Source organism: Misgurnus anguillicaudatus, chromosome 7 (genome assembly GCF_027580225.2).
Source record: "Misgurnus anguillicaudatus chromosome 7, ASM2758022v2, whole genome shotgun sequence".
NCBI classification, from domain to species: domain Eukaryota; kingdom Metazoa; phylum Chordata; class Actinopteri; order Cypriniformes; family Cobitidae; genus Misgurnus; species Misgurnus anguillicaudatus.
The window spans coordinates 24,650,084-24,663,237 of NC_073343.2; the positions used below are offsets into that span (position 1 = coordinate 24,650,084).

General features: G+C 38.8%; 1 protein-coding gene across 5 annotated transcripts in view; it reads left to right on the top strand.

The window, feature by feature from the left end:
• Positions 1–13,154, top strand: part of LOC141365356 (kinase D-interacting substrate of 220 kDa B-like) — a 79,634-nt gene that overhangs the window by 53,000 nt on the left and 13,480 nt on the right. For 2 of the 5 annotated variants that reach the window (XM_073869633.1, XM_073869632.1), the window contains exons 23-27: positions 2,975–3,153; positions 5,002–5,234; positions 6,253–6,363; positions 7,616–7,672; positions 13,024–13,053. In XM_073869633.1, the coding sequence (XP_073725734.1) occupies positions 2,975–3,153; positions 5,002–5,234; positions 6,253–6,363; positions 7,616–7,672; positions 13,024–13,053 (610 nt within the window). The remainder of the gene's footprint in view (positions 1–2,974; positions 3,154–5,001; positions 5,235–6,252; positions 6,364–7,615; positions 7,673–13,023; positions 13,054–13,154) is intronic. The other 3 variants (XM_073869634.1, XM_073869635.1, XM_073869636.1) reach the window with 3 other exon arrangements.

The window sequence follows — 13,154 nt, forward strand, 5'->3', positions numbered from 1 at the left end:
AAAAATGACAATCATTTTGCTAGATAAGACCCTTATGCCTCATTTGAGATCGTTTAGAGTCCTTTGAAGCTGTGTTGACAAAAAACTGCATTAAAACTGTTAAAGGCGTTCTAAGCGAATCTGCGAGACGTTCGTTTTTGTTGATGTTTGAATTGTTTTCAAACAGACGGAGCGTAGCTAACTCCTCCCCTTCCACCTCCCTTCCATGCTTTCATGAATGCGCCCAACCCCCACCCCCAAATCCTTTTTGTCGTTTATTGGCTGGAACACTTTTTTTTTCGTGGTGCTAGGTTTGGCCACTTTGTTTATATTGAAGTTTGTGGAGCCTGGGCTGTCTACAGAGATCGCGTTTTTTACAGTTTGATCAGCGGACAGGCAGCAAGCAGATAGTGAGGAGATGTTTGGTGTATGTAACAAAAAATGTTTATGGTCTAAAACTCGTGAATTCGCTTAGAGCACCTTTTAAGTATTGGGGTCCATTAAAGTCCATTAAAATGAGAAAAATCCTGGAATGTTTTCTTCAAAAAACATAATTTCTTCTATACTGGACAAAGAAAGACATCAACATTTTGGATGACATGGTGTTGAGTAAATTATCTAGATTTTTTTTTTTTTTTAAGAAAATATACTACATCATATAATTACATCAGAAAAATATGTATTTCCTGTTTATTTCTTCATGATAATTAAATATCTAAATAATTTTTTTAATAGCTAATAAAAATAGCATTTCTCTAGGAATATGATATACCACAAGAAATACTGTTATCGCAACAATCAACAGTAGAACCGCATATTTTCTTAATACCGTGCAGCTCTAAGCCAGGTTTACCTTTTTATATTCTCCAGAAGTCAGCTGATCATGGAAAAATAATCAAATAACATGAGGGTGAATAAATGATGACACCCTGTTACTTTAAATGCTGTTTCCCATTAAAACAGGTTTCCTTAAATCAAATTACTGAACAGTGGAGAGTGGTGTGTGTGTGTGTGTGTGTGTGTGTGTGTGTGTGTGTGTGTGTGTGTACCTGGTAATTATCACGTTGTGGGGACCATTTTGATGTCCCCATGAGGAAACAAGCTTATAAATCAAACAGAATGATGTATCTTGAAAATGTGTAAAAGTAGTAAAAGGGTTTCTGTGATGGTTGGGGTTAGGGAATGGGGTAGGTAAGGGGAATAGAATATACAGTTTAAAATGCATTACGTCTATGGAATGTCCCCATAAAACATGGAAACCAGAATGTGTGTGTGTGGGGGGGGGGGGGGGGTTTGTGTGTGTGTGTGTTCATAACAGTCTTGTGACAGAGGAAGTTGGTTCTCTAGAGACGCTCTCTTGTCACTGGCTCCTGTTTGTCTGTGAGCATGCTCACACACACACAAATAAACAAGCCCAGCTGGATTTCGGAAGAGACACAATCTGCCTGGTTCTGCTTAATCCAGTGCGTGGGAAATAAACCAAACTCTTCTGACCAACACACAACGCCTCTCTGTTGCCCAGCCCTTCTTAAGCAAGACCTGTGTGCGTTAACACTTCTAAGTGGGATCTTTATGTCTGCCATGTCCTTGAGCTCCACCCTAAGTGTGAGACTTCTACCTAATGTCCATCATGTGGAAGGTCAGCTGACTGTTAGCACAGCATCCTGCCCTGGCCCGCTGACACACAGGCCTGCTCTAGCACAGTGTGGGCCTTTGTCCAGTGACTTCAACATCTGCTCTCACACCCGGCCATTCACTCGCCCTCAAACACACACACTTCTTGACCGAAATTGTGAGTCATTTGGTCACCGTCAGTATTTATGCGAGATACAGACATCAGAAGATGGTCTTGAAAATGACATCCTTAAAAATCCATCCCGGTCGAAAATTTTTACATTTGACCCAACAATGCGTTAAAGCAAAACAGCATTTGGGGTTAAAACAACCCAGTACAGGTTGATTTACAACCCAGTGGGTTGGGTTTGTCCCTTTTGACCCAACGCTGGATTGAATTAACGCAAACTCCCAACACAAACAGAAACACACTGCAGTCAAATACACAAATGTGTTGTTAGTGTCTTGCAAACCGATGATGTTTACAAAATTGGCTGGTGTGTCTTATCATTTTTTTGACCTCTCTCAACCAAGTATATTTATTAATACTACATGCAATTTCCATTACAACATGTCTATGTGATAGCTAAGATAGTGGGGTATTATCCGCAGCATAGTCCACCCCTGGTTAAAGGTCATACGAGTGTCATTGTATCATCTCTCTCATGTCCAAATTTTAGCCCTTAAAATCGGATTACTCGAGGCAGTGATATGGGACAGGGCCAAGCGGTGACCTAACCCCGTTCACAGCGCAATCCGCCTTGATCATTATAGAAATAAGGAATCTATTGTGTCCCCTCACCGACCAAAGATTGCAAATAACCATACCACTGGCGTTCCTACCCGAGAGATGTAGGCGTGGGCTGCAGGGCAGATAAAGAGATATGAAGAAATATGGTGCGCGCAAAATGTCTGCGTTCAGCAGAAGCGAATCTTCAGATTTATTTGATAGAAATTCCCACGCTCAATAAGATAAATTGTGATGGGAAACCATTTATCTGAAAGCGCCTGACGTCGGGCTGCAGAAATAACTGCAGAAACCACAAATGTTCAGAGATAGCAAGGTTTAAGTGTGTGAGCTTGTGACTTGTAGGTTAGCTTACCACAGCCTAGAGTAGATTTAACTAATCTATCTACTACTCAAACAACATGAACGTAAATTCATATATTATGATATTCATATCATTTTAAAGAATGTTGTTCATTATTTTATGTCAAAAAGGACATTAGTAGGGTTTTCACATGTAGGGTTTTTTATATTTTGTTTATAAACATTGAATAAAACGAGAAATGCACTGCCGAATCATTTTAACCCCAATCTTTTAGTTCCTGTACTTGTTTTTTAGATTATTCTGTATGTTAATAATGCACCTCATTGCAGGATCTCTAAAAACATCCCCACCACTAAAGATGTGGAGCCGCTGCTGGAAATCGATGGTGATATTCGCAGTTTCGAGGTGTTTCTTTCCTCGCACGCGCCTGTTCTTACTGCTCGTGATGTGGAGATGTTTCTGCCTTGCACCGTCAACCTGGACCCCAAACTAAGGGAGATCATTGCAGGTACACAGAAATGAATCGGCATGCACTGTAGACATCTACCTGTATAAGGCTATTTTAATGACTAAAGACTAATGGGGCATACACACCAAATGCGAGTTCAACGATTTGCGCGAGTAGATTACATACAAAGTCAATGCAAAGACGCAATCAGACATCGGGGCGATGTGAATGAAGCCAATTGGGTGGCGTGATTGCCGCGAAAAATTTGCACGACACATCGCGTTGCTTGCTCTAGATTACTCACGGAATTTAACTTTGTGTCATGCTAATTTTTCGCACAAGTTGAAAATATTCAACTCAAGCGAAAAATTCGCATGACACAAAGTTAAATTCCGCGAGTAATGTAGAGCGGGCAACGCGATGCTACGCGTTTGGTGTGTACGTAACATAAGTTTAACCTATACTTTAAAGGAAAACTCCACTTTTTTTGAATAGGCTCATTTTCCATCTCCCTTAGAGTGAAACATTTGATTTTTACCTTTTTGGAATCCATTCAGCCGATCTCCCGGTCCGGCGGTACCACTTATAGCATAGCTTAGCATAATCCATTGAATCTGATTAGACCATTAGCATCGCGCTCAAACATGACCAAAGAGTTTTGATATTTTTTCTGTTTAAAACTTAACTCTTCTGTAGTTACACCGTGTGCTAAGACTGACAGAAAATAATATTACGCAGCGCCCAAAAATATTCCCCTTGGTATCTTTCAATAGCTGGGGACTATTTTCGTGCACTGCGTAATATCTTTGTGCCTGCTGCACCCATGGTACGGCAGCAAAGTCCTTTATTATACGCCGGAATGAGAGTATAGTTCTTAGCCATATCGGCCTAGAAAATCACAACTTTTATTTTTTTGTCGATCTTAGTACACGATGTAACTACAGAAGAGTCAAGTTTTAAAAAGCTCTTTTTTTAGCACAAACTTATTTTTGAGCACGATGCTAACGGTCTAATCGGATTCAATAGATTATGCTAAGCTATGCTAAAAGTGGTACCGCCAGACCCGGAGATCGGCTGAATAGATTCCAAAGCGGTAAAAATCTAATGTTTAATTCGAGGGGAGCATGAAAATGAGCTTATTTTCGCGGAGTGTTCCTTTAACAGCAGTTAATGAAAGCATTCTTCCATTCTTTCTTAAGGATCATGTGCTTTATTCCCAGTAATGTAAATAATCTTGAATGTATAGTAAAGCAAATAAAACCACATGCACACAGTCATCTGTTTATCTGGTTTATTGCCGTAGATTTCATTTTTAAGAGTCGGAGCTGATATTATCTGATCACATGATCGGTCATCTGTGCTCTGCTTTGAGACGGCAGACGTGGCTTAGTGCAATGTGACAATGGGCCGGGCTTCACAAAGAAACCTTTATTTGCACAGAGAGATGAGTAAGATCTCCATTGTGTTCTCCTCAGGAAATGAAACATCACTGATGCCCGATGAGCAGCTTGTTTCTGAGTCACCCAGACATTTTATTTTGGTCGGTCTGACTGACTCAGAACTAATGTTTCCTACCAAATATATCCCGACGTATGTTTAAGCTCTCGAGACAAGATTTGAGGTCAAAGGTAAAATCAATTTCTTTGGGAGCCATTTTTATGAGGTGCTTTTATAGGTCGGTTTCTTTCACCCAAGTTTGGTCATCAGTGTTTTGTGTCTAGGAGAATCAAACCACAGAGGCCTTTTCTTTCCCGCATGTATCTTGCTAAAATTGCTTCTTCGTTTGGCTGTAGACGTCTTTGAGTGGGAGGAACTGAATGCCTTTAAAGTGCCGGCCAAGTTTCGAATCTTACTTTCTTGTACTCTTTTCTCTTTTTTTCCTGCTCCTTTCCTCTTTCAATCTGTCAGATGTACGAGATGCAAGAGAGCAGATGCACCTTGGAGGAGTCAGTTTTCCCACAATGCCCCTGCAAGATGCTACGGCGCGGCCTCACTCCGTGTTTGGGCAGCAGTCTTTGGCGTGTTCTCCTACAGGCTCATTTCCTGGGTCTTTCCCCACCGGTGGTGTGATGTCACCCTCCCAGCCCCACAGCAGTTACTTCAGCGGTCTTACCGGCCCACAACATCCCTTCTACAACAGGGTGAGACTGTCAATTGGACACATTGGTTATACAGTAGTCACACAGTATGTACATTATTAAATGTCTTTATTCTGATGAAAACGAAGAAAGATATTTTTAAGGAATGTTTGAAACCAAACCGATCATGAGCCCCATTTACTTCCAGTGGCAGAGTTCATGTGTGTTGCTCGTGTTTTCAAAATGTGTGTTTGTTGCGTCACGTGAACCATGTGCATCACGTGTTTTGTCAAAATAAGTGCGTCAAAACCGTTTATGATAAAAGAGACGCTCACGTTCACAAAATACACGCAAGACACTCCCTTAACAGTAAACTCTGATTATTCATGAGATTATGCAAACGCGAGCGTCTCTTTTATCATTAACCCTTTAGACGCGTCTGCAGCAGGCACTTATTTTGCAAGACACGTGATGCACACAGGTTCACTCGACGTGCAGAACACATATTTTGAAATTACAAACCACACACATGACAGGCTACATACATGTTGTGACGAACTTTGCATCGTGCGCCCTCGAAAAAAGAAGTCACCGGCCGGCGGCCGCCACTGTTCACTTCCAAAGTAGAAATAAAGAATACAAGGGAAATGAATGGGACTCATGAACGATTTGGTTACAAAATCGTTACGATTTTGGTTCCTTTGTGTTTATCAGAACAATGAAATTTATACAGGTTTGTAACAACATGAGAGTGAGTAAATGATGACACAATTTTCCTTTTTTGGTGAACTATCTCTTTATTCAGTCTTTTGAATTGATTCATTAAAATTTCGAAATAGCAAATTTATTGAAATAAATCACATTTTTTAAAAGACTTATCATAATAGCGAGTGTTAGTGCTTAGATCGGAGATGAAACTAGTCGTCGTCATAACTGTATTCATAATATTGGTGTATTCATCCATCTATTTATTTTTATAGTGATCATGCTTATATTTGATCCTTTGTACCACTGTCCCTTATCTGTTCTTCATTTATGTTATTTCTGATTATCTGTCCATCATTTCTCTCCACCTCTACAGCCCTATTTTCCTCATCATGTTTATCACCTGCCCCGACATTACCCCGGCAACCCCCATCACGCCCCCTCACGTCCACCTACTAAACTCCATAAGGACCCCAGCATGACACTAGTAAGTACACAGCTAGTAAGGTCTAGTGATTGCACAGCAAAGTACTTCAATACGTAGCAGGCAGGCACACAATTTTAAGTGCTTTGACCAAAATTATGTCTTGTTATTTGTATCTGTTTTTATACTTTGTATAAGCAGGTAAACAGGTTGTTATCACTACTGTACCTTTAAGACCATATGTAAATAAGCTCTATTATAATTGGCAAACATCTTTGCACATAAAGTATGTTAGTGCAATAGACATAGTGTTGTTATTTAGGATGCTGAACATTAAATGCTGATAGTTAAAGCACTAGTTAGCAGTCTTGGTGATATTGCACTGTGTGAGCATCACAAAGGTTGTGGGTTCGAACTCAGGGAACACAGCTACTGATTAAATGTAAACCTTGTAATGCACTGCAAGTCGCTTTTGATGAAAGGGTCTGCGAAATGCAGAAATGTAAAATGTTATGACATTGTAAACATCCAAATTTATTGACTACTTTTGCAGAACTTAGGTTTGAATTCAAACCCTTATTTTAACCTTGAAGAACCTACAGGGTCAAATTTGGCAGCTTTTAATTGCTGCTACCCAAACTCTTCTTGGGTTCTCCAGGGTTAAAAATGCAAGAACATTAATTTTACTGTATGGTGTCCTTTTAACTCTTTCCCCGCCATTGACGAGATGTCTTGTCAATCTGCAGTGCCGCTATTGTCCACCAGGTGGCGCTCTTCCGCAACTTGTAAAAACCGGAAGTATTGCCCTAGGGCAAACAGCTGTAAGTCCGTGTATGTTTTAAAGATCGCTCTGCATCTGATCTCTATCAAAAGTCTTTCACAAAAATGGAATTATCTCAGCTTTTTGCTCAAAATTTGCTGTTTTTGATGAAACCTACACATATTTGAGAGGTGATAAAAACAGAACACATGAAGGTAGGATGAAACTGATTTTTTTTGTTTGAAAGCAGAGGGTCTGTTCTTTTATTTTATATATTATATGTTTATATATTTAAAAAGGAGCATTTTCTGGAAGGCATTAAACTTTTGTTTAAATCATGAAAAATGCTGCCGTTGAAAGAGTTAAGTCCTAGTGGAATTTGTAAACTACAGAAACGACTGCAACACCATCATCATTGTTCACACCTCTCACTATTTTCTTTGTTAACCATCTCCCATACCCTCACTAAATGTCCATACTAAATATATCCTATAACTATCTTCTTTATCCTTTTTTTCTTCTTCATTCATCCATACTGTATCCCTCCTTCGTCAGGATGTAATCAGAGAAGACTCCAGTGAGGGTCTTCCCTCTCCTACATCCCCTTCTATGGTAACTTGGAGTGTGTATGTGTATATACACTCACCTAAAGGATTATTAGGAACACCTGTTCCGTTTCTCATTAATGCAATAATCTAATCAGCTAATCAAATGGCAGTTGCTTCAATGCATTTAGGGGTGTGGTGCTGGTCAAGACAATCTCCTGAACTCAAACTGAATGTCAGAATGGGAAAGAAAGGTGATTTAAGCAATGTTGAGCGTGGCATGGTTGTTGGTGCCAGACGGGCTGGTGTGAGTACATCTGCTCAGTAACTGGGATTTTCACGCACAACCATTTCTAGGGTTTACAAAGAATGGAATGAAAAGGGAAAAACATCCAGTATGTGGGTGTCCTGTGGGCGAAAATGCTTTGTTGATGCTAGAGGTCGGAAGAGAATGGGCCACCTGATTCAAGCTGATAGAACCGAGGTATGCAGCAAAGCATTTGTGAAGCCACAACACGCACAACCTTGAGGCGGATGGGCTACAACAGCAGAAGACCCCACTGGGTACCACTCATCTCCACTACAAGTAGGAAAAAGAGGCTACAATTTGTACGAGCTCACCAAAATTGGACAGTTGAAGACTGGAAAAATGTTGCATGGTCTGATGAGTCTCGATTTCTGTTGAGACATTCAGATGGTAGAGTCAGAATTTGGCGTAAACAGAATGAGAACATGGATCCATCATGCCTTGTTGCAACATGATCTCACAAAGTTCCGTGGGATAGTCACGGAATTTTGTGCTCATTTTTCCATGACATTCTCACGGATTGGTTACTCAACTGCTTTTTCCTATTTTCAAACCATTTTCGCTTCGGTTTAGGGTTATATTTGGTGTTTGCGTTAGTATGTCACTTTAAATATTGGTTTATACTATTTTTTCTGATTTATTCTTTTATATATTCTAAACTTTAAACAATTGTTGCCTGGCGTTGGGGTTAGAGTTGGGTTTGGGTAGGGATGTCATTTCATGTAAATCTAAGCCTAAACCGAAGCAAAAATGGTAAGAAAATAGGACAAAACAGTTGAGTAACCAATCCGTGAGAATGCCACGGAAAAAGACAGTCCGTGGCAGGGCCACGGAAAAATGCGGAGATCCGTGAGAATGCCGCGGAAAATGAGCACAAAATTCCGTGACTATGCCACGGAAATTTGTGAGATCAGGTTGCTTGTTAGTGCAGGCTGGTGGTGGTGGTGTAATGGTGTGGGGGATGTGTTCTTGGCACACTTTAGGCCCCTTAGTGCCAATTGAGCATTTTTTAAATGCCACAGCCTACCTGAGCATTGTTTCTGACCATGTCCATCCCTTTATGCCCACCATGTACCCATCCTCTAATGGCTACTTCCAGCAGGATAATGCACCATTTCACAAAGCTCAAATCATTTCAAATTGGTTTCTTGAACATGACAATGAGTTCACTGTACTAAAATTGGCCCCCACAGTCCCCTGATCTCAACCCAATGGAGCATCTTTGTGATGTGGTGGAACGGGAGCTTCGTGCCCTGGATATGCATCCCACAAATCTCCATCAACTGCAAGATGCTATCCTATCAATATGGGCCAAGATTTCTAAAAAATGCTTTCAGCACCTTGTTGAATCAATGCCACATTAAGGCAGTTCTGAAGGGGAAAGGGGGTCAAACACAGTATTAGTATGGTGTTCCTAATAATCCTTTAGGTGAGTGTACAGCATTAGACGAGATACAGTAAAGCCATTTGTTGCTATGTTGACTGCAAACACACAATCAAATATATACATGAGCAGCACGTGTCAATCAATTCTCAAGTGGGGCCGTCCTATCTTTGTCTCGATGCCCGGCCGCAGTGAATATATCTCACTCGTAGACATCCTGACTTTTTACACATTTGACTTCGAAACAGAATTAAGTGCATTTAACAATATTCACATATATAATTGGCTGTTTGCCAGGACAAAATGTAAATTGGTTAAAACAATTAAACTGATGCCGTGAACAAAGCTTAGACTCATTAAAGCAGTATAGCATCTTTGCTACAGCACAAGTGAAGATGTCACGGTCATTCACACTTAAGAATGTGTTGATATGGGAATTCTGGCTGATGCTGATTATAAGATAATTATTTTAATGTTGCAGATGATAAAAGCTATGATGGCCAATATTATAATAATTAATAAATTATTGGGACAGTTTTGTGGATAGGGCTTATCCTAGTCTCAGACAAAAATACGTTTTAGCTGCCTTAATTTAAAATAATCTTGCACTGATCTTAAGATATATCAGTGCTATTGTTTCGTGTCAAGATGCACACCAGTATTGTTTTTTTTTGTAAGTTATGTTTGTAAAAACAAATTAAATGTCCTAATATATCTAAGGCCTAGCCCTAGCCTAGTCTGGGAAACCACCCAATACTGTTTAGAGTTTTACATGCTACAGGGTGAAATATAAGCATGAAATTGAAGTGAATCTCAATAAAATGCTGTTTATTGTTTAACTTAATCTAACTTCAAATCTCAAACAATGCCAGAAATGTTTTTTAAGGCAATACCAATTACAATATTTAGAAAAAAGTTTTACAGATTTTACAGTGAGATCCAATAGTATGAGATTGGTATTAAAAATACTTATTATAAAATAATATAAATATACAAATATAAAATATATAAAATAATATAAATAAATCTCAGAATGTATTTGGTATGTCATCTGTTAGTGTTGTGACAGCATTGGTACGTACATAATGTCACAGATTTTTTAATCTTTGTCCTAAACAGTGGCTAACAAAAAATTTTGGGTAAACTTTATAAAAATCCAAAAGTTGAAATGAAAGTTTTACTAAATAGTTTTTTATGAGGACTCAAGACTAAACATCACCTCTGTCAAAAATTAGATAATAATATTGACCTAATGCTCTCGGCATGTATTATATGTTCATCTAATACTTCTCATGTGACCAAAGTGCCATTTGTGAAAAAAAGATGTTTTAATTACTAACTAATAACTTTTTCATTTTATTGGCATTATAGTGAAAGTATTGAACCTAAATGGAGAGTAATAAAAATGAATTTACAAGAAAACATCTCGCAATTAGAGCATTTTGCATGTTAACTCTTCACATATAGTGCAATACATGTATAACTTTAAATGATAGCAATTAAAATCTTATTTATTATACTTGATTAAATTTTTTTTAATTACTGAATTATATTAAACAGTTATTACTTCAAATTGACCTAAAATATACAGTAGATTACAATAGCGTTGGGCGATATGCCCATTGTGAGATTGTCTTATCGTCAGCCTGCAACCCTGTATTTTGAAATTATGTACCTATATTCACGTAAATTTGTAAGTCTTATGCGTGACACTGACACGGTTTTCTGCTGTTTTTTTGAACATGTCACGCATTTCTGTTTACGTGTCACTGTCGCGTGTTTGTTGCTCAACTGTTTTGTCCTATTTTGAAACCATTGGCACTTCGGTTTAGGGTCAGATTTGGTGTTTGCGTTAAGATGTCACTTTAAGTATTGGTTTATACCTTTTTTTCATTATTTTTTTTATATTTTGGGAAATCTGACCCTAAACCGAAGCGACAATGGTAAGAAAATAGGACAAAACAGTTGAGTAACAAATACGTGACAGTAACACGTAAACAGAAATGCGTGACATGTTCACGCAAAAAGGTGGAAAACCGTCTCAGTGTCATGCATAGGACTCGAAAATTTGTGTGGCTATGGGTACGTAGTTTCGTGATACTGGGTTGCGGCCTGTGAGATCGCCCATAAACGTTATCAGGAGGCGGGGCAATAGTTTACTCATTTATTTATTTATTCGGCACGCATATTACAAGCTCATGTGCGAAGAAGAGTCTGAATCATGCGCATTACAAGTTTACACGCGAGGAGTCCATGCCGTGCGCGTTCAGGTCCGAGCAAGACTCCAAGCACCTTACAAGTCCAGGTGCGTGCAAGAAGGAATACGTGCACATTACAGGCTGAAGCCCACAAACCATGTTTATGTGAAACTATAATAATAATAATAATAACTATCGCCAACTATCGTCATGAAAGCCTGCTGTCGGCCATATGTCTGACGGTCGTCGATACATGATACTATCGTCTATCAGCTCAAGATTACAAAATATAGAATATTGACTTGTATAACATAATCGGGCAGTTACAGTTCATGCCAAAATGCTCAAACATGACCAAATATCAGCCAATTAAATATTGTCATTTTATCACATTAGATATCACTATTAAACAGCTTCATATATACCCCAAATATAAACACCTCTGGGCGCCTCCTACATATTCTCCATCCCGGACTTATTTGTCTCCCACACTATCGCTGCATGATTTAAACTCACTTTTCAAATCTCCATTGTTTTGTTCCTTTAACACCACCGTCATTTGATTGGCTCTTTGGTCTTTGCTTCGTTCTGCATCATGTGAAAGTCGCTGCCATCAGAGGCAGCATGAATTAGCATCAGCAGAGCTAGGATGGCGTGTTGAACGAAGCTTCTCTTATCAGCACAGAGAGATGCTTCCTTCAGTGAGCACGTCTGTTTCCTTATTCCCGGCCCCTGGCCCTAATTACAATCTTATCGCACACTTCTAACACTCGCCCATCAGGGTGGAGCCGTTTTGTATTGAAATATTTTTTCCCCGTGAAGTTGTGAAGTCTAAATTGTCTATGTACATTGTATGTCTGTTCCGAGTCTTTTCCATCTTTTTGATATTTGTCCTTTATTGTCTTTTTTGTGTCCTCGTTTCAGTTGATTCCTCTTGTGCTGTTGATTTGGTTTGATCAAATCATAAAAAATGTCAAATCCATGCAGTTTGTATACTATTGGACAAATCATTAGGGTTTAGGTATATTGGTTTATGGATTTATGTTTTATTACCATTGTTTTTTTGTGCTGTTAGACAGTTTGCGTTGTAAAACGCGTTCGATATAAGATACAAATAATTTTTTTATTTTTAAATATAATTGAAGTGGGCTACTTTTTTAAGTGTCATTGTTAAAGTTAAATGTGTCCCTTATGCTTTATCTAGCTCTTTTTAAGTGCAAATCTGTCTTATTTAAATGGCCTTTAAAGAAACACACCTGATGGTGAATCAAATTCAGGTTAATTATACAGGCCTTCCTTACGACAAACCAGCTTTTCAAGTCAGCTATTCTTTCAGACAACCCAAAAGTTGATTTTGTGTATGTATTTGTGCCCATTTCTACCAGTCAAAAATAATGTAATTGCATTTTGATTAATTGATTGATTAATTGATTGATTGATCTTTGATGATTTAAGCATGTGACCTGATTCATCTTCTCTTTTCCTTTCTTCTCCTCTCCTCTCCTTCTCTCTCCTTTTGCCACTCCCAGATAAAATCACAACCCTACAGAATGAAACAGGTACACACATTTAAACCCTTGAGATTTCTCATCCTTATCTTGACTTATTTCACTTAAAATCATAAAACAAAATGTACTGCCAGTTTTCAATGTATATAGAC